The sequence below is a fragment of the Sceloporus undulatus genome, chromosome 1 (assembly GCF_019175285.1).
Source record: "Sceloporus undulatus isolate JIND9_A2432 ecotype Alabama chromosome 1, SceUnd_v1.1, whole genome shotgun sequence".
Taxonomy (NCBI): Eukaryota; Metazoa; Chordata; class Lepidosauria; order Squamata; family Phrynosomatidae; genus Sceloporus; species Sceloporus undulatus.
This window is the reverse complement of record NC_056522.1, coordinates 95,590,770-95,613,437: the sequence shown is the minus strand read 5'-3', so window position 1 is coordinate 95,613,437 and position 22,668 is coordinate 95,590,770. Positions and strand designations below refer to the sequence as shown.

The following is a 22,668-nucleotide window of genomic DNA, read 5'->3' as shown; positions in this document are numbered from 1 at the left end:
TTGATTTATAGCCCATCCTTCTTCTGCTATGGAACCCAAGGGGGCTGGGGCTCCCATAATCCTGAGTTTACAGCCACTGTCCAGGTTGGGAAAGGCTGGTCTATAAACATAACTCATTGGATTCTGTCTGTTTTCTTTAGCTAATTTTAAAAACTTTAACATAATAACAAAACCATTCTGTATTATCATATTTGTTTATTTAAAGTAAGCTTCAGATATAGGAGGGTTTCTAGAAAATTATTAAGGGAGCCCAAAGTATTGTACATGCCCTGTAGAATTTCAAAATAAAAATAAAATCTGTCTTTGAACAGCTGGTATATGTGGTATGGTGTTTTTGAAATTGCCCTCATTTTCTGAAAGCTTAGGTTGTGATGAGAGGATATTGTTCAAGAAAATTAGATCCACGCTTCTTTAAGAGCTTGGGATTAATTTCATAGGCCTAAATCCAGTCGTTAGTTTTGACTAGACTATGGCCCATTGAATCAATGAAAGGCAACACTTAAATCTGCTTATTTAATGAATGTGTTCTAACCTATGACTAACAATTGGACTTAGGCACCCTATAAGATATTTTGCAAAATAGGATGTGACTCTTCCTGTTTCTACAGTTCCAAAACCTGGCATACAAAAAAGAAGGATATATTTCAAAGTAAAATTATAGTAGATTCCATTTTGCATTCATCTTTTTAAAAGAATGAGCAGCAGGTGGTCCAATAAAGACACTCTATGTTTGCCTAGTATGGACAGGCTCTGAAGGGACTGGTTTAAAATTTTAGAGTACATATATTTGGAACTCATCTGTCTTAGTTAAGACAGATGGTTATGTGAAAGAGAAACTTCAAATTGTTTGGAATCAGTCCAGGCTACTCAGTGCTCATCAATGATTTTTTAATAGGATATTATTGTTGTCATTTAAGCTTGCTCAGAAAAAATACAGCTGTTCTTTGTATAAGCATGCATGCAGTTGATGGCTACCATACTATAACTCTTGATCATTTGATTCTGCATGAAATTAAATGAGTATGTTTCATTTTAGGAGGAAGAGTAGGTGCTGCTACCAGTTTCTTTGTGTGTAGCATAATGCTTTCATATGTGGAAATAATAAGATGAATTTATGTATAATGCTGTGAACATAAACCAGAATCCACTAGTTCTCAGCCTTTTAGCTAAGATCAAAATCATAAGCCAATATCCAAAGAGAGTGAAATGAGTTCATTAACTCAAAAGACTTCATCTTTTTTATTTACTTGCTTCTTTGGACTGTATTCCTCTATTGTATGCCGTGTGGAAAACTTCCCTTCACATTAAACTGAGTTTAAGAAGTAACAGATGACATAACTTGTTAGTTGTTAAAAAGGGATCCACTGGATTGGTGGCCCTATTTCTTTAAAAATTCTTAAAATTCATCTTGAAAGATAAAAAGCAAAATTGTAGGGCTATTGAAAGCACAAACAATTCCACTACACTCTTTACTACCAAGCCTGACCTCTTCTTCCATCCCATTGTATCCACAGTGTTCCCCTGTAAGAATCCCAGTATTTCACCTTTCACTACAGCGAAATAGCAATGCCATTCATTAATTGGTTTGGCATGTATGAAAACAGTCTCTCATCACCCTCTTCAGTGAATATAACTCGTGGGTGCACAGAACCCTTACACAAGATGATTTGCATATGACTGTAAATAATCACTTTGATCAAGCAAACCCACTCTGTATAAGGAAAGATATTTCAACTGGCAGATCTGCTGTGAAAGGAGTACAAAGTTATGCTTTTTGTATAAGGATAGTGATTGTAATGATTTAACTTTTACGGTCCTCACAGTTGTTTGAATGAAGGTATTGGATCCAGTGCTAATTGTATTTTTTTTAAGTAAGTAGCATTGACAGAAGTGAATGTCCTGCCATGTACAATCAGGTGTGCTTTGTAAGAAGGGACTTTGGGAAATTCCTATTTTAATAGAAAATGTTATGTGTTTGCCATCATTACAAATAAGTTCACAGAAGCTAACCTTCAATGTCTTTTACTAAACTATTTGCTTACACATGCCAGTATTGATCATTCATGGCCCTCTGTGGTTATTCTGTTAACCTTTCTTGGCCCTTTCTGGTCATTCTGTTAATTGCTTTAAATCTGAGGTGATTCATATTGGGACTAATACTTCATCTGGTTTGTTTGCCAATTCACAGTTGTGGATATTTAGAAGCTTTTTGGTTATTTGTTCATATTGGTTCCTCAGGATGTTACTCAAATGATTAAACTATTTGTCTACATTGCTTGCTGCAATAAATCTTTATTATAATAATGGGCATAATTCAAATTAAGTATTTGGGTAGAGTTAATATAGTTAAGATGAATGTTTTACCATGTGTATTATATGTTGTCAAAGGTATCTCATTTTATATTGTGCATCTTCCCATAAAATTAATGCTATATTTAGAAGTTTATATGATACTTACTACATCATTTTTCACTCAAAATGATATGACTTTCATTTTCAGAAACAGGATTCAATTTTCAAGATTTCCATTTTGATCATAAAGTAGATCTCTCCTCACACATACAAATAACTGATAAAAACGGCCCAGTTCAGATACTCCTGCAAGGAAAATGTTTGAGTCAATTTAATAGGAATTTTTTTTTGGATGGACTTTTTTGGTTCTGTAGGTTATTAATGGAAGAAAATGGTGATGTCTGCTGCAGTGGTGACTTGGTATAAAGTCTTGTCAATTACAGTTTGTTCTATATGGACATGTTACCCAAAGAAAAGTGGGAGCAGGGAGGTATGGGGGCCAGTTACTTGCAATGTTGGGGAAATAAGCTTTTGCAAGAAGCTTGTGTAACCTTTGGACCATTTACACCTGTTTATACCAATACTAATTGAGGAGAACTCCAGGTCTGGGATGAATTAAGAGAGTTTTATTTAGAAAAATATCACACACACACACAATAGTGATTCACACAGACACAGCACTCAGAGCTAACCAAAATAGAAATATGAAAAGGGATAACAGAATTTTAGGGATTTGCAGTGGAGTGATAATTACATGTCTCATGAGTAGACCACAGAAAGTGGAAGTGGCTCAGACTGGGAGGACTGAGGCAGAACATACACAGATTGAGGTGTATGGCAGTTGTGCGTGCAGAGGTTAGGTTTTGGAATGTATACCTAAAATATAGCCCCAAGCAAAGGGCTATCTTGCCAGGTAACAAAGGCTAGATGTCCTTTTCCAGGAATTGACAATGGGATTCTGGGCTGGTTGACTAACGTTAACTTTAGTTAGTGATTGATCAGAATATCCCCAGGATGGATGGAAAGGGAAGTTTAGCTGGGAACACAACAAGGAGTATACAAAGAACTTGCTGCTTTGGATGGAAGGAAATTGTTTATTTTAAGTTGCAAGAGGAAATGCAGATGACTTGCGGGAAGGAAGAAGCACGTAATTCACACATTTGGATTTGATTGTCTTATTTACCTGGTTGTCTACATGCTCTAGAACAGGGGGTTAGGCAAACCCTTTTTGTTTTGAAGCGGTGGGGCCGGGGGTGCTGTCCCTCCAGGGGATATGGGGGGCCGGAAAGCTGGGGGGTGGAGCTTCGACCCTCCCGGGGTCGGGCCACGTGCCCGGGGGGGAAGCTTCCACTCTCTGGGGGCGGGGTTTGCCCACAGTTGGCCCAGGGGTTTTGGAAGCTTCATACCCTCCAGGGGGCAGGGTGGGGTGTGTTGCTGGGGGTGGGAGCTTCCAAACCCCAGGGGGCGTGGAGGCCGGCCCGGCAATTTTTTTTTGCCGTGGGGCGGAAGCTTCCACCCTCCGGGTGGCAGGACTCCCAATTTTTGCTGGCCCCCTGATGGGGCCCTAGGGCCCCGTCAGGAGACCGAAAAAAAGAAAAAAAAAAAGCTGGGGGTGGCTGCCAGTGCTGGGAGGGGGGGACCCCCTGGAGGGCCTCCCCCCAGTGACGGCACCGGGCCTTCCAGGGGCCCCCGCCACCATGGGGAGCCCGCCTGGGGGGGGCCCCAAGGAGGACGGGGCAGGGCGGGCCCCGCAGAGGCCCCTGCCACACTGGGGAAACCCTTCCTGCATGTGGCCCCAGAGACGGCGCCAGGGCTGGGCCCCGCAGAGGGGCCACACTGGCCGCCTCCTGGGAGGCCCCCTGTCAGGGCCCAAAAGGGACGGGGGCACGCTGGGCCTGCAGAGGCCCACTGCCGCCTGGGGGAGGGAGCCCTCCGCAGGGGCCCAGGGATGGGCAGAAGGGCCTTGCAGGAGGCCCCCTGCCACCCTGGGGCCTAAGCAGGGGACCAGGGGGACTGGACAGTGGGCCCCGCAGAGGCCCCCTCCTGCCACCCTGGGAGGCCCTCGAAGGGGCCCAGGGAATTGGGAAGCAGGGCCCTGCAAGAGGCCCACCTGCATCCTGGGTATCTGCAGGGGCCCCAGAGGGGACGGCCCAAGCAGGGCCCCGCAGAGGCCCCTGCGCCCTGGCAGCCTCCTGCCGGGGGCCCAAAAGAAGGGCAGCGGGCCCTGCAGAAGGCCCCCCTGCCCGCCCTGGGAAAGCCCTCTGAAGGGCACCAAGGCGATGGCAGAAGGCCCTGGGGCAGATGGCCCCCCCTGCCGCCCTGGGAGCCCTTCCTGCAGGGGGCCCCAGGGGATGGCCATAGGGGCCCTTGCAGAGGGCCCACCCCCTGCCCGCTCCTGGGGAGCACCCTAAAAGCTAGGGCCCCCCGGATGGGCAGAGGGCTGCAGAGACCCCTGCAGGCTCCCGGGGGCCCTGGGAGCCCTTTTAAAGGGCAGGGCCCAAGGGATGGAAGGGAGTGGCCCACGCAGAGGTGCCCCCCCATGCCACCTGGGGGCCCTCCCCTGCAGGGCCCCAGGGATGGAAAGGAGGGGCCCGCAGAGGCCCCCTTGCCCACAATGGAGCCCGCCCGGAGTGCCCCAGAGAACGGCAGCGGGGACCCCCCGCAGAGGCCCCCCCTGCCGCCCCTTCCTGGGGAACCCCCCCCCTGGGGAACCCATCCTGCAGGGCTTTCCCAGGAGGTGGAATGGCAGGCTGGCCAAGGCAGAAGGGCCCCCTGGCCGCCCTGGGAGGCCCTCACTGCAGGGCCCAAAAAAAAAAGACGGGAAGGGCGGGCAATGCACAAGGAGGGCCCCATTTGCGCCCTGGGAGGCCTCCTGGCAGGGCCCACCCGGGATGGCATGAGGGCCCTTGAAGAGGCCCCCTGGCCCACCCTGGGGAAGCCTAAAGCAGGGACCCCAGGGATGGTAGTGGGCCCCACGAAGAGGCCACCACTGCAACCCTGGGGGGGAGGCCCTCCTTGACCGGCCTGGGTTATCTGCAGGGACCCAGAGTCGGACAGGCTGGCCCCGCAAGGGGACGCCACCTGGCCGGCCCTGGGAGGGGGCCTTCTTGGCAGGGCCCCCAAAGAAACGGCCGCCCTCGCAGGCGGGGGCCCCCTGGCAGAGGCCCCCTCGCCGCCCCTTGGGAAGGCCCTCCTGGCAGGGGCCCCCAGGGATGGGCACGGGGAGGGGCCCTGCAGGAGCCAACTGACGCCACCCTGGGAGGCCCTCCTTGCACGGGGGCCCTCCAGGTGATGTGCGCCAGGGAGGGCCCTGGCAGAGGCCACCTGCCCCCATGGGAGCCCTACAAGCAGGGGCCCCCAGGAGATGGCGTGGTGCCCGGCAGAGGCCCCTTGAAACCCTGGGAGCCCTTCCTGCAAAGGGGCCCCATAGGATGGCCACGAGTCCCTGCAGCGGCCCCCTGCCGCCTGGGTCTTCTGGCAGGGACCCCCCCAGAGACGGCCAAAGGGGTCAGCCTGGGCCCCGGCCAAGAGGCCCCCTGCCGCCCTGGGAGCCCCTTCCTAGGCAGGGCCCAAATGACGGCAGCGGGGCCCTGGCAGAGGCCCCTGCCGGGCCCCTGGGAGCCCTCTGGTCAGGGGCCCCAGGGATGGCAGGATGGCCCTGCACGATGCCCCCTGCCCGCCCTGGGAGCCCTAAAGCGGTGGCCCCAGGGATGGCAGGGAGGGCCCTGCAGAGACCCCCTGCAGCCTGGGGAGCCCTTTTTTAAAGCAGGGCCCCAAGGTATGGGCCCAGGCGGGCCCCCCGCAGAGGCCCCCTGCCACCCTGGGACGCCCCCTGCAGGGGCCACAGGGGGGCTGGCAAGAGAGGGCCCTGCAGGATGCCCCCCGGCCACCCTGGGGAACCCTGGGGATCCCTAATAGCCAGGGCACCCAGGGGGGGGATGGGCAGGGGCGGGTGGCCCTGCAGAGGTTTCTCCCCTGCCGCCCCCCCTGGGAGGCCCTCCTCAGGGCCCCCAGGCGATGGCCAGAGGGCCCTGGCCAGAGGCCCCCTGCCGCCCCCCTGGGAGCCTTCAAGCAGGGGCCCCCCGGGATGGGGCAGAGGGGGCCCTTGCAGAGACCCCCTTGCCGCGCCCTGGGGAGCCCTAATTAAAGGCCAGGCCCCAAGGGATGGCCAGCGGGGGGGGCCCCTGCAGAGGCCCCATGCCAACCCTGGGAAGCCCTTAAATAAAGGCAGGGTCCCAGGGATGGCAAGCGGGCCCGCAGAGGACCCCTGCCACCCCTGGGGAAGCCATTCCTGGGGGGGGGGGGGGGGGGTGGGGCCAGGCCCCAGGATGGCCGAGGGGCCCTGCAGAAGGCACCCTGCACATCGGGTAGCCCTTTAACGCAAGGGGCCCCCCCAGGGATGGTCAGCGGTCCCAGCACCCTCTGCCCCCTGGGAGCCCCCTCCTGCAGGCCCCAGGATGCAGAGGCCCTGCAGAGTCCCCCCCTGCCGCCCGGGAGCCCGCCTGAGTGTCCCAGAGATGGCAGCTGGCTCCCAAGGCCCCCGCCGCCTGGGCCCTCCTGGAGAAAGTCCCCAGAGACCAGCGGGCTCCCAGAGCCCCCTGCGCCCGGACCCTCCTGAGGGCCCAGAGATGGTTAGCGGGCTCCTGAGGCCCCCCGCCATTGCCCGCCGCTGCCGCGGCAGCCACTGGGCGCCGCACTTTTGGGCAAAAATGGCGGCGCCCATAGCCCCCCCCCGGGCCGCCTATGGGCGCGCCATTTTTGCCGCCCCCAAAAAAAAAAATAAAATGGCGGCGCCCAGAGCGGCGAAAAGCCGCGGCGGGCGGCCGCGGCGGCGGTGGCGGCAGGGGCAGCTGGGGGCCGGTGGCCAGGCCTTCGCGGGCCGCATCCGGCCCGCGGGCCGGAGGTTGCCGACCCCTGCCTCAGAACATGCTACTTTTATCCTGGACAGCTTGGGTCCAGCTATTTGAAGGACCGTATCTCACTGTACAAGCCCTTAAGAATATGGAGGTCATAGGGAGAGGCCCTTCTCTCTGTCCCACTACCCTCTCTGGTGTGTTTGGTGGGAACAAGAGAAAGGGCCCTTTCAGTGGCTGCTCCCAAGCTCTGGAACTCCCTCCCTAGGGAGGCCAGGATGTCTTCATCCCTGCTGTCCTTCCAGGATAGGTAAAGACATTTTTATGTCACCAGGCTTTCACATGACATGGATGCTGTGTTCTTTTTGTTTTTAAGAGTTTTAAACTTTAAATTTTAATAATGTAATGTTTTTAATAGTTTGAATTGTTTAATTGTTTTTTAAACTTGTATTTTGCATCTTTTGTAGTGTTTTAACTTTTTAGATTTGTAAGCCGCCTTGAGTCCCTATACTGGGGGGAAGGCAAGATATATATAAACATAATAATAACAACAAGAACAACCCAATCTATTGCTCCTGACAGGTCATCGATCCCTCTTAAACATGTAGTCTGTAGATATGAGATAAGAAATTATGAGAACATGTGGTATGCAGGGAGTGCATAGCTAACTCTATGGGATAATCCTAATTTGAAGATCATGGGACAGCCCTTTCCTGGCAGAAATTGACTGAATGTGGGATTTATACCTCAGATCAATTAATTTGTCTAGTCCAAGAATTTCTGCTGTTTTCAATATTGCAGTTTACTTAACATTCACCAACAGATACACTGTAGCAGTGTTTACAATTACAACATATTTTGGTACCTGTAAATTGATCAGCACCTCTGAGGGTCTCAGCAACCCCTACTATATTTTAAGTATTAAATGTATTCTGAAAGAAACTGAAACCAAAAAATTTGGTTTATAAATATTGGTTGAGAAGCAATGCAATGCATTTGATGTTAATGAAGTTAGAGTTGAGTAGAAGAAAAGAGTTGGATTGTCCTGTGTATGTCAATGGAAAATCAATGGAAAACAGATCCTAGGTTCAGTACGTTAAATATCTTTAAAGCTAAAACTACATTTTGGTCCAGCAAAAATCACACCTATTTAAAAAGAAATGTCTGCTTCATCTATATGCTTCTTTGTGGCATGTCATGTGGACATGTTCTGTGGTTACTCCTTTTTGGTGGGATGTATTACAATTTAATAATTTTATATTAGAATTTTTTTTAATATATGCAGATACACTTTCTTTTAAATTATATTCTTGCAATATAGAATCTAACTGAGGCTCAGTGCAGTTGGATCTTGTGTACTTTTACTGTTACAAAAATACATATACTCCAAGACATAGAGTTCCCATCATTGGTGAGAAAATGTTGCTGCTGTTAGCTATGCATAAATGTCTATTTTTTTAAAGTTGCCTTTTTAAAAGAAAAATACATTTTTGGAAATATAGGGCTCATTTCCACTTACAAAATAATCCAATTCGAAACTGGATTATTTTGAAAGCGAATTCTCTCCGGGGCCTTTTACTCCCCTTTGTCGTTCACATTAAGGGGAGAAAAGAGGAAAAACGGCCACAGAGAGAATGGATGGAGAAAGAGGAAAGAAAGGGGGAAAAACTTTCCTCTTTCCCTCTTTCTTTCTTTCTTTCTTTCTTTCCCCCTCCATCCTCCTCCTCCTTCCCCCCTTACCTCTCTCCCTCCCTCCCTCCGCCAGCTGGCCTACCTACCTGAGTGCTGCTGGTGGATGGGTCCCAGTCCTGGTGGCAGTGGCGGCAGCAGCTCTCAGAGCTTGGAGCCTAGCCCTCTCCTCCAGTCCTCCTCCTCCTCCAGGCTGGACCTTTCTCCACTGCCCCGGTTCTCTGTCCCAGTAGGCCTCCTTTGAAGGCAGCCTGGGTGGAAAGAGAGAGGCAGGCAGGGAGGATGCAGGACCGGAGGACGCAGGATGGAGGCACGCACACCATGGAGGCATGGACGCACGTCCTCCATCCTCCGGTCCTGCGTCTTCTCTGCCTGCCTCTCTCTTTCTGTCCAGACCTACTGGGGCAGAGAACCCCCGGAGAAGGAGGCTGGGCAGTGGAGAAAGGTCCAGCCTGGAGGAGGAGGAGAAGGAGGAGGAGGAGGACCGGAGAAGATGCCCGCTGCCACCACTGCTGCTGCCGGACCACCAGCACCTAGCCAGGTAGGCCAGCGGAGGGAAGGAGGGGAGGAGGAGGAGGAACCAATGGAGTCCCTCTGGGGCCACTGCCACCCTTCGATCGCGCGATCCAAGGGCGGATGTGGGGAGGGAGACTGAGGAAGGAGGAGGAAGGGGAAGGCTGGTGACAGGAAGAAGGCAGGGGCCATTGCAGCTGCCCCTGTCATCTCCCTGTCACCGGCAGCGGATTCGATTCCGCCCTTTGTTCCCATTGGGCTGAATCGATTGTGATCAATTCAGCCCAAAAAGGAGTGGTAAAACCCAATGTCATTTTGAGGCAGGTTTAATGGAGGGAAACCCTAACCCCCCCTTGGCAAATCGATTCCAAATCGATTTGCCAATGGAAACTATAATGGTTTAAATTGGATCATAATTTCATACGATCCGATTAAACCTCAATGGGAATGAGCCCATAGAGAACTTATATAAATGTATATACAGTGGTGCCTCGGGTTATGAAATTAATTCGTAACGCGGCCGCTTTCGTAACCCGAAAAGCCTTCGTAAGCCAAATTGCCATAGGCGCTAATGGGGAAAAGCCGCGATTCCGTGCGAAAAAGCCGAAAAAAGCACCAAAAGTTTTTTCGTAACCCGAAAAAACATTCGTAACCCGAAACAATAATTCCCTATGGGATTTTTTCGTATCCCGAAAATTTCGTAACCTGGGTATTTCGTATCCCGAGGTACCACTGTATAAATGTACCTTGCCCATGCCCATATCCTATATACATTATCTAAGTTCTCCTTTTTGCCTTTTAATCTTTTTTTTTTTTTTTTTTTGGTAGTAATCATAAATAAATCCAATTTTTTAAAAAAAAAATCATGTGTGACCAACAAAAAGAAAAAGGACAACTTGGTCAAGCTTCTAAAGTTGCAAAGTGTAAATTCTTACTACAGGTAACTAGACTCTTTTCAAGTCTCAAGTGTTTTATACAATATATGTTGTATTAAAATCTTTGTCAAAAATGTATGCAACGGGATCTTGTAGCATCTTTGAAACTAGTGAGAGAAAGAAGATGCTGCAAGATCCTTTTGCATACTAACACAGCTGCGTCTTTTATTTCTTTGTCAATAAAGCTGAAACAAGTTTCACTTGACAAGCTTTCTTGTATCAAATAAATTAGGTATGAATTATGACTTATTTGACAGAAAAGATGAAAAAATAATACTGAAAAAGGCCTACACATTTATTCTATTTTAAAAAATAACTAAAAATTAGATCTACTTAACCTGTAACAACCATGCTAAATGGACGGTAGACACGAATACTTAGTTTTTCAGTACAGAGTAGATGACAAAAATAGGTTTCCTAAATACTTTGTGTACCATCTAACAAGGACATTGGGCTGTGTTCTGCTTTCTGCATTGAGTTCTGGAGGCCTGAGGAAAATTAATACTGGGGGTTATATCATGGGGTCTTAGACATGTTATAGTCTCACATTAATAACATAAAATAATATGAATGTCATCTACATTTATATTGATTCTGATTTGAGGAAAATCATACTTTGCTTCAACAGCCTTAAAATTTTTTAATAACATATATTTTGTCTGCAAATATTCTAATAAATTTGTTCTTCTGTGCCTTTTGTATTTTACAGTAATAACAAGTAGTGGCTACAGTCCAAGATCATCACATCAATACTCACCGCAGTTATATCCCTCCAAGTTAGTGAGCATGTGTTTTCTCATGTTTTATTGCATATCATTTATTTCAGGTCATTTATTAGTTTCTACACTTTTTAGTATTAAGGGTTTCATACAAATACTGAGTTTTATCAAAGGTAGCTCCTGTGGCTTGTATCGAGATTCCATACATCTTTGGGTTTTATAGACAAATTATTTTTGGGACTGTGCTTTCTGATTTAAAGTGATTACTTGATAGTTCAGTATCATTGACATCAAGGGGGCTTACATAAATGTAATGTTTTTAGGACCAAGAATCAGGTTATAAGATATTGTTAATCATATTTCCATATATCTCTAAATTGGAGAACAGTTTTTAAAACTGTATAGCTACAGCATCTTACAATTTACAGTCCAAACATTATTCAGTTCAGAATGATCCTATTGCAATCAGCATGATTACACAGTAACTTAAATATGTAACACTATTAAAATATTGCATTGTATTATGTTGTTGTATTTAAAATGTAAATTGCTTTTAGTTTATGTTAATCTTTTAATGATTATAATGAAGTGTAACATGTTGGACTCTATATAATAGGACATAGACTGTGCCCATGCCATATGCGGGAAGCCAGCTTACACGGAAACCACGTGCCAATCAAAGCAATGGCGCGCATGCTGCCCCAAGCCGCAAGCATGTGCCCCCATTGTTTTTAATGGGACGTGAGCATAAGCGGATTTCTCCTTACGTGGGGGGATCCAGAACGGATCTCCCAGGTAAGCAGAGGGCCCGCTGTATGTTGACATTGTCAAAATAATTCTAAAAAACAACGCAAAAGTCTAAATCCAGCTGCTGACCCCAAGTAGAATAGCAGTGAGGTTTTCCTAAGTATTGACCTTTCACACAACAATTGATTCAGTGGGTTTACTTTAATTGGGATTAATAATTGGGTTGAGACTAAAATTAAGATCATATGTAGCCACAGATTTTAATGAATAGGTTTAATTTAGATCAGTGTTTTAGTGTCCATCTCATAACCTATTTAATTTTATTTCAATTATTTAACCAACAAAGACAAGAGGTAGATTGCAAAATCTGTATAAAATCCTCTAAGAGAAAACAACAACAATGAATGATCCTGAGTAACTCATATTGATACAGTTCCTCTAACTCAGTAGAACAACAAAAGAATAATAGTGGATCACACCAAAAGCCCATCTAGTCCAGTATTCTGTTCTCACAATGGCCAGCAAGCAGGACAAGAGTGCAAGAGGAACCTCTCAGCTGTATTCCACAGCAGCTGGTGTTTGAGACACATACTGCCTCTAATACTGAAGTAGTATATAGCCATCATGACTAGTAGCCACTATTAGCTTTATCTTCCATGAATGTCTAATCCCCCTTTAAAACTGAGCAATACATAGCCATTTTGTGTACCAAATTGCTTTGCTTATATTTAGAAGGAGATGCTCGTTTTTTTTCCAACATATATGCAATATCGATGGTCACATGGAAATTCCACATTCAAATGACCACTGAGTTCCTCGCTTCAAACCTTTTCTGTTCACGAGGAAAAGAAGGAAGCAAGCCAGAACAAATTGAGCCCAAATATTTTAATTTTACACTGAGTAGAGGTGGGTGGGTAGGAATAAGTATCCATTCATCTCCTGAGACACATATCAGAGGTTCACCTGAATTTTATACAGACCTTGCAAGCAACTAATTATAACAAAGGATAAAATCTATCATTATTCCTTAGAACAGAACACATTATAATGTCAGATACAAAATATTGCTGTTGAAAATGGTAGTCCTGTATTGAGCTTACTTCCTACACATCTTGTTCTAACATTTGTGCTTTTGCTGACCTTGATAGGGGAATGTTCCTAAACATGGAGAGGAAAGACCTTGATATGAAACTGCTGTTTTTGCAAATTACTCATACATACCAGATTATTCTGTCTAACTGATAAAATGAGAGGTGCAAAATTCAAATTTAGATTTGAAGGTCTATACCCAAACAGACCTCCTATTGTACAATTTTATTGGCATTTTATTGTTGCTATATATGTTCCATTGCTTAAGCATTTTAGAAATGATGCTGCATACTCTTGAAAACATGTAAATATTGGAAGATTTGAGTGAGATCTACCCTGGAAGAAGGAACATTCATTATCCTGAAGTGCCAAAATTTAGTACACTTGGTCCACCATAACCACCAGCTTTCCATATGCAGACTTGACCATCTGCGAATGGCTCTGCTGTATTCACTCAAATGGCAATGCTTTTATGGTGCACCACCATTAAAAACAAAGGAACTTGAGTTCCCATGGTTTTTGGCATCTGTGGGGGGGGGGGGGGGGGGGGGGGGGGCCTGGAATGGAATCCCCACGAATATGAAGGGCCAACTGTAGGTGATTCCCCCCCCCCATTATTTATTTCTAATCCATAAAAAGCTTCACCTGCTTAATTTCTCTGTTGCTGGCTGCTGCTAAAGACAAAAGGATCAGAGTCACAGGATCATGGCCTAAAAATGAACTAGAGAACTTGCCAGTTTACTTCAGTGAATAATTCTAAGGGTGGGAAAACATACTGGCTTTTTTGTTTGTTTTGTTTTGAATTTCCATGTATTTATTGTCACCAGTAATGGTATTTTCTCCCTTGCTGTCTAGGCCCTATCCACATATTCTGTCTACTCCAGCAGCTCAAACAATGTCTGCTTATGCTGGTCAGACCCAGTATTCAGGAATGCAGCAGCCCGCAGTATATACAGCGTATTCACAGACTGGGCAACCTTACAGTTTACCTACTTACGGTATTTCCAGTTGTTCTATGTTTTAAGTATTGTATATTTGGCATAGTGGACTGCTATGTGTTTACCTTTCATCTGTCAGAATAAGTTGAAAAATTCATTTCTTACACAGATTTGGGTGTAATGTTGCCAGGCATCAAGACAGAAAGTGGACTTTCACAAACACAATCACCCTTGCAAACTGGGTGCCTTAGTTACAGCCCGGGGTTCTCCACACCACAGCCAGGCCAAACACCATATTCATACCAAATGCCAGGTAGGTAATCCATTTTTCCTACATTTTACTCTTTTGAATTTCTGTTTGTTTAGTTGTAGGATAAATATCTCATATAAAATATATTTTAATATGATTGGTTCTTTCACTGCAGGTTTTTGTTTTATTTTGTCAACAGGGTAATATTATGAAATTTTATCTAAATCATTTTGCTCTCTTTTTTATACCATTATCATAATTCACTTTAATTGATATAAATCTCCTGAACAGAATAATAAATTCCCTCAGCAGTTATCCAATGGTAATATGCTTTCTTGCTGATGAGAATTGCAGAGAATAATTCCAATGAACACATATGTGAAATGAGTATTTGGGATAAATATTTAATGGCAACTGGGAAGAGCCTTTAAAATAATCAGGAAATACCTCTTTTAATATGATTTTACCTAGCTTGCTGCTGAATTTCAACAACAACAAAAGTCCATTCAAGCAAGCATGTTATGCTTACATTAATGTTTTGTGACTAAAACTTGAAGTTTTGTAGGGACAAAGTGGGGCTTAAGGGACCGTATGCGGTCCCCTGTTCAAGTCTTGTCTACATCTGCTTTAGAATACATTTGCATCTAACAAAAATAATACTGTTGTGAAATGATGATATATCCATATTAATGATATGACTTCATGTAGGTAAGATCAATATTGTACAACTGTTTGATCACTAATAGTAGTAGTAATAGTAGCAGTTATTATTTCTTATCTGCCTCTCTCCATCTACTGAGGTGGAGAACAACAACAGATTAATACAGTCGTCCCTTCCCTTATGTGGGGGATCCGTTCCGGACCACCACCACCACCCCCCATAAGGGAAAATACACGGATGCTCAAGCCCCATTCAAATGAATGGGGCTCGTGCCCGCGGCAGCGCACGCCATTGTTTTCCTCCGGCGCATGCCTCCCTTCCTTCTGGCATGGCTTCCAGCATAAAATGTGCTTGCATATAATGTGGATGCAGTGTAAACAACATACAACTCAGTACAAATTTAGTAGTGTATTTCTAAGTTGAAGAACTCTCTGCTCCTATTTATTACCTTAAGTTGTGCTTACCATTGAGTTCTGAAAATGCCTTGTGATGATGTTAACCCTTTGACATTATAAACATAGAACTTCTGAATAATTGGATAAACTGGATTACACATTTAGAACAATTATTTGGTTTGTTTTTCCCAAGGTGACTTTTGTTCCTTCCTATTTATTTTGATGAGTAGGAGCAGGGATTCCCAAGATGGGGTTGGAATTTCAGGGATTACAACACAGACTGGTTTATATCCTTGAGTGATGAGTCATGAGTTGTCATTCATTGAGCTCCTAGTGTGCCTTGTATTGCATTGAAACATTCATGGTTTATTTAATGAAAAGGAAAGAATTTTATAGTTTACAATAGTTAATTGTTCTGAATAAATTAGAATCTAATTGCACAATTTAGATTGGTGTTTTATGCACTAAATTAAAATAACTTTTAAAAATTCAGTTTGTTTACCCAATTTGCAGTTTAAAAATGGCTCAATTTGCAGTATAAAAATTCATCTTCAAATGTGATATTAGTTTTATAGGAGATGTGGACATTAACCAAACATTTCCTATGGGTTTGAGGCATAGAAAAGACTGGAAACCACTAAGTAGGAGGAATATAAAATGGCCAGCATTGACTATAAAATGTCTGTGGTAGTTACCTTGCACCCTTATAATATCTAACAGGATGAAAAGATGCAGATAAGTTATTTCGACCTCACTTTCATATCGGCTTAATAATGAAGTTAATTATTTCCCAGATAATCTCTTACACTTCCAGTTAAAAAGATTTCAGATAAGAAAGGCTGCAAAATTGCTGACAGTTAATATTGACAATTCTAAGTCACGTATACTCATCATTTGATAGACTACTGGAGTTTTAGTTCTAGGGAATATGTATTAAAATTAATATCTCTCTATTAAAACACCCCTACTTAGTTTCTACCTTCTTATAAGCCTTAGCCACCATATTATATCTGCATATTACTGAAACTGGGTTCCAAATTGGGAGAGGCCAGGTATCAGTGTAGGGACAGTGAGCAAAAACAGGATCACTGATTTATAGAATAAAGTTTAAGTGTAAAAGATTCTCACATTGCACTGGTGCATTAGTACCTCTGTGAGCTGAATTGCGGAATGTGAATGTATTGGGGGTGCATTAGCATTAAGATTGTGTTGAGTTTTTTTTAAGGCAGAAGATGCTATCATATATAGTTATAAATTGCAAATTTTCTTAATTTAACTGACATATCTGCAAGTTTAACATACACATTTTTTTATATTTTAATATGAAACTTCTTATTGCTTCTTATTTGTTTGCATCACAATAACGTGTTACCTAGCTCTTACAGGGAATTATTCTTTTAACTCTAGGTTCTAGTTTTACACCATCATCCACTATTTATGCAAACAATTCGGTCTCAAATTCTACAAACTTCAGTAGTTCACAACAGGTATGATCATTATTTTTTTCTATTAACCGCAGACAAAATATTATATACAATTAATTGAATTCTATTGATAGTAAATTTATTGTTTTATTGAATATATTTGATATGACACTGATGTTTGTATTGTTGTAACATTTTTATTGCTATAATCCCACCTCGATCCTCAGGGAGAGGCAGGAAATATAAATAAAAATTATGATTATATTATATAGCCAATGTGGCATTTTTAAATAATACAAATGGGCAGGATTCTAGGTGATTTAAAACAACAACATAGTTTCTATCATTCCAGGATTATCCATCATATACAGCTTTTGGCCAAAACCAATATCCACAGTATTACTCACCATCAACATATGGAGCTTATATGACCTCAAACAACACTACAGATGGTACCTCTTCATCCTCATCAACGTACCAACTTCAGGAATCTCTTCCTGGGCTGACTAGTCAACCAGGTACAGACCTTAATTCAGGTGAAAAAAATTGTTTGTTCCATCTGTTGAGATATGGTATTCTGAATGGCAAATGTATTTTAGTTGCTATAGCTACTTACAGTAATAAAATCTAGAATCCAGTAGGGGAAATCCATAGACATGGAAGTGGAATAAAATCATGATTAAAGAGAAATGCCAAGATTTTGGAGAAATTGAATCTGAGACCCGGAGTATGTTATGTTATAGACATATTTAAATAAATATGTATAACCTGATGATTTTATTTTGAAGAAAAGGCAGTTGCAGGTCCCCAGCCCCATAATATACTTCCTTCTTGGATTGCAGCCTTTGCTGATTTTTTTGCTTATAGCTTTACCACACCTGGTTGCTGTTTGTTCCTGATAGTGCTGTTTTCTATAAGCAGTGCATTAGAGATTTTAAAGGTCTTCAATAAGGAACAGTTTTTACTAGAAAACCACCACAGGCCCCTGGTTTGGATCATAAGCATGTTCTAGAACTGAAGCCTACACAACATCTCATCTCAAATTGCCTGAGCTGCCAAATCAGTGGTCCTGGCCTGGCTACTTATTGAGACACCATGAATTTTATAGGGATTTTCTTAGACAAGGAATTCTCAGAGGTGGTTTTCACTGGTGGTATCCCATCCAAGTACTAGCCAGTCCTGACCCTCTTTAGCTTCCAAAATAAGATAGGACCAGGTGCCTTTAGGGTATTTAGGCAGCCTAAGTTAACACATAAATAAATACACATAGTTGCAACATGTAGCAGACACTCAGTACCATTGCTTTAAAAAAGGGGATTGGGGGGAGGGGAAGGATTGTAGCTAGCATTCATTTGGTAGTGTTCCAAAAACTGTTGCACAGTCACTTGGCTGAATGTACTGTACTGGGAAGGAAGCAGGAGGAACTGGGAATTGGATTTGAAAATAAACAATAATGTACAAGAGAGATGGGACTGAAGAAGAAAAATTAAAATGGGTGGGGGAAGTGGCAATAAAGAAGAATTGGTTGGAAGAAATGAACAAACTAATGATAGACAAAATGAGATGATAAGGCAGATGGCACTAGGGAATTGAAGTGAGAGGAATTGAAACTAATGTGGGGTGTCAATCTCAGTTAAACTGTGCAGCATTTATTTCAGGCCACCAAGTGTCCTTTCCAATGATATGAATTGTTCTTGCATAACCTCTTTTTTCCTGTGTTCCCAAAATACTTTTTGTGAGCATTTAGGAGATATCAGACTCACATTAGCTTCACATTTGTAATTCAACTGAAAGTTCTAACTAAGGTAGTATGTTAGTTTTCTAACAAAAAACATGATAGATTCAATACTGAATAACTCATAAGCAATGCTAGATATGCATACACATGTGGATGTATTTTTGCAGAGTCCAACCCATTTTACCCTTTGTAGATTACATATACTTGTGCAACATATATGACTGTACATTGCAACATGATAATACTCTATAATAAACATTAGTGCTAAATAGTAACAAAATGCATTGTAAGATATTTTTGTGGTAGATTTTGATATTGTGCTATAAGATACTAAGAATAAATAAGCTGCTAGAAAAGAGTTGACAGTGTTCTGCACTACATGATGAAGAACTGCAGTAAAATTTCATGGCTGCACATTCAAAACATTGCACTCCTTTTAGATGAGTGTATTTTTAAATTGATACAGAAGGGTAGAAGCATGTACTGTAGTGTATTTTCAGAGTGGATGCAACACTGTGTACTTTTGGATAAGCACTTTGCGTACAAGATATAAGTGAACAAACTTATATTTCAGATGCAAGGACTGTTTGTTACACCACAGACCTATAGAATTTATAATTCTGGATTATTTTACATTAAGCCACCAATTTATTTTAAAGAACAAATTATTTAGCATATAAATGTATAACAACACTTATTTCCCAGCTCGGCCATGAAACTGACTGGGTGACCTCAGGCAAGTCGCATTCTCCCAGCTTCAGGGGAAGGCAATGGCAAACTTCCTTTGAACAAATCATGCCAAGAAAATCCCATGATAGGTTTGACTTAGGGTCGCCATAAGTTAGAAACATCTTTAAGGCACACAACAACACATGTGGTAAATCTGATCTTGGAATTGAAATTCACCAGTTTCAAGACTGATGTCAAATATGAAGTATCTGATTCCTTGAGAGATTTATGCAGAAAGCATGTCAAAGATTCCTGTGACTTTGCAGTAGAAAGAGAAGAAGACAGCACACCAGATGGCTAAACTCAATTAGGAAGTCATGGGCCTGAATCTTGAAGAACTAAGCAGAGTAGTGGATGATGGGGTTGAGGGGACTGGAGATGTCTCATCCACAGGTTCACGATCAGTTGAGGTTGGCTCAAGGACAGCTAACAACAAAAGTATCATATTATAACCAAACCCCAGTAGCCAGGCCAGGACCACTGATTTGGCAGCTCAGGCAATTTGAGATGAGATGTTGTGTAACCTAAATGTTATTTTAAAAAAACTGAGAAAGGCTAAACACCTTGTGCAAGGAGAAATGGTGGCCATGGATCACATTGTCGGCCATAGAACAGAAGAGATATTATGTGTTAAACCCCACATGGAAAACAGCCAGGGAAGCAAGGAATGAGCGAGGCTGGACTGCACAGTGATGAAACCTCTCAGCATGTGTACAGCGTTCACAGTTGTTCAGTGTTTATTAGACAGAAAAAGAACAAAATTGAGAAACTTTTTGTCCTGACAGAGGAATCTTTCTCTTTCCTTCCCATGCCACTAGCCATGAAGTTTGCAGTGAAGGCTGCACAGTTCTAAGGAGAAGCTGTGTGGTTTAGGAAATCTGCACAGCTTTTGTAGGTCAAATAGGTTTACTGGAGAGCTGCGCAGTTTCCTGTCATTTCAGGGAGGTAGAATGCTCTTGAATATCCCAACAGGGTGAAAAACTGATTCACTATTTTTAACAAATTAGCAAAGGGGTCAGGTAAGGCTGCATTCTGTCACCTTATTTGTTCAACTTGTACAATGAGAATATACGAAGAGTGGGTTTAGACTCAGAAGAAGGGGAAATGAAGATAGAAGGCAGGAACATCAATCATCTAAGATACACGGATGACAGCATACTACTAGCAGAAAACATCTCAGATTTGGTACAATTACTAAAGAAGGTAAAAGAAGAAAATGCAAAGGCAGGATTAACACTGAACATAAATAAAACAAAAATAATGACCATAGAGGAACTACACAGATTCAACTTATACAATGAAGTAATCAAAATTGTTAAAGATCACTGGCTCAAACATTGTTCAGAATGGGGACTGCAGTCACGAAATCAGAAAAAGACTAGGAATGGGAAGGGCAGCTATGAAAGAACTAGGCAAGATCCTAAAGTGTAAAAATGTACAACTAAACACTAAAGTTAGAATCATCCAAACCATTATACTCCCGTCACCATGTACGGTTACAAGAGCTGGACAGTGAAGAAAGCTGACAAGAGGAAAATCTACTCTTTTGAGACATGGTGAGAAGAGTGCTATGAATAACATGGGCAGCCAAAAAGACAAACAAGTGGGTTCTTGAGCAGATAAAGCCAGAAATTTCCCTTGCAGCCAGAATGACGAAACTGAGGTTGTCGTACTTTGACTACATCATGATAAGGCATGACTTATTAGAAAAGACAATAATGCTAGGAAAGTGGAGGGCAGTAGGAAGAGAGCAAGATTGCATGCCCAATGGACAGACTCAATTAGGGAGACCATGAGCCTGAATCTACAAGACTGAAACAGAATAGTGGGATATAGCAGGGCTTGGAGATTTCTCATCCACAGAGTTGCCATGGGTGGGGTTGACTCAAGGACAGTTAACAACAACAAAAAATTAATATCTGTCAGGAAGTGGGAAAATCAAGATTTACAATCACTATGTCAAGAGTGGAGGGGGAAAAACTATTATGTACCCATTGCTTGGGAATAGACCTCTTTGAGTTCGAACCAATATAGAATTTATATAGAATTGCACTTTTAAATCATATAGAGGTATAGAGGTTCACCATTAATCTTATAAGTTGTCTACTTCTTTCTTTCTTTCTTTCTTTCTTTCTTTCTTTCTTATCTGTCTGTATTAATATAACTATATAGCATTTATGTATGTATGTATGTTTCCATGCCTCCTTTCTCCCAGTAAGGGACCCAAGGCGGCTCACAAATAAATTTTATATAAAAATAAAATAAAATTGCTTTATGAAACATCAGTAGCCAAAGCAGCTGTACCTTATATACACCAGATTAATGCTTGGTTTGACATTCAGAATAAATAAAAATATAATGTAACATAGAGTGACTGAATTGTTACAGTCCCCTAGTAAAAAGAAACAACAGTTATGATACAATAGGGATAAGAGAAGCTGAAGTAAACTGCTTTTAAGATGTCTGTTGGTAAATAGAAAGGGTTCTTCTATTCATAGAAAACCCCAAAGGGTTCCTAATGGTAAAAGTGGGTGGAATGATGATTTTCCCCTGCAGTTTCTCCCACCCACTCAGAGCTCTCAACACTATTACCTGTGCTGGCCTGTAAGATCTGCAAATTTGTTGATTTTAAAATTGATTTAATCAAATGTACAAGTATAACTGATATATTAATCTCCTATATGACAAAATCCATTGATTTTATGAAATGTACCAGTGTAACTGATTTACTGGAGCTTATCGCACAGCCCCTTGGTACGCTCCCGGCATGGAATGAAAGGGATGGGAACAGAATGGGGACTATCACCCATTTTATTGCACTCCAGAATCCTGCCAATGCCGCCGGAAATTCCCATTCTGTTCCCCATGTGTCCCACAGGAAGTGATTTTCAGGAACTGTTCAGAAGCGTTCCTGAAAATCGCTCTTGTGGGACGGAACAGGAACAGAATGGGCACTTCCGGTGGCATCGGCAACATACTGGCATGCGGAGCCCCTATTCTGTTTCCATCTCGCCCCCTTTTGTTTCGCCCCGATCCCATCCCAGGGGCCTGTGCGATAAGCTCCAGTATATTGTATGACTAAAACTGAGCCGGCATGACACAGTGGTTTGAGTGTTGGTCTATGACTCTGGATACTTGCGTTTGAATTCCTGTTTGGCCATGGAAACCCAGTGAGTGACCATGGCTAGTCACATGTTGTCAGCCTCAGATAGGGTCACTTTAGGGGTCCTCATAAGTCAGAAATGTCTTGAAGACACACAGCAACAACAAACAAATGACTAAACCTAAGACTGACCCTTCTATGAATTGAGATAAAAACTCAACCTTTGGTGGCAGAGCAGAAAGGATGGGAAATTGCTCCACCACAACCACGAGGAAGACTCTCTACTACTGTCTTCAAAAGAACCTATAATGGTTGCAAGAGGAATGTGGCTAGTGCTATGAGAGACTCCCTCAGAGTGAGAGAACAAATAGGTGGACTTTGTGGAGAACAATACCAGCTTCAGTAAACAGCTTTGGCAGTGCTCTAGAGGTATCTTTAGATTGTGTTAGCATTAAAGAAGAGGCAACCCTCGGGTGGGATCCATGGTACAATTAAAATCATCATATAAAAACAGTACTGTATATTATTTTAAAACTATTTACAGGTGTTTTTAAAAAAACACATGTGTGCATGCGCGTGCGCGCACACACACA

At 43.4% G+C, this 22,668-nt stretch overlaps 1 protein-coding gene across 15 annotated transcripts in view; it reads left to right on the top strand.

Annotated features, from left to right (window-relative positions):
• The window catches only part of EYA4 (EYA transcriptional coactivator and phosphatase 4), a 171,702-nt gene that overhangs the window by 111,213 nt on the left and 37,821 nt on the right, over positions 1-22,668 (top strand). For 10 of the 15 annotated variants that reach the window (XM_042476060.1, XM_042476022.1, XM_042476116.1 and 7 more), the window contains 5 exons: positions 10,992-11,058; positions 13,693-13,835; positions 13,945-14,088; positions 16,489-16,568; positions 16,858-17,041. In XM_042476060.1, the coding sequence (XP_042331994.1) occupies positions 10,992-11,058; positions 13,693-13,835; positions 13,945-14,088; positions 16,489-16,568; positions 16,858-17,041 (618 nt within the window). The remainder of the gene's footprint in view (positions 1-10,991; positions 11,059-13,692; positions 13,836-13,944; positions 14,089-16,488; positions 16,569-16,857; positions 17,042-22,668) is intronic. The other 5 variants (XM_042476134.1, XM_042476031.1, XM_042476040.1 and 2 more) reach the window with 1 other exon arrangement.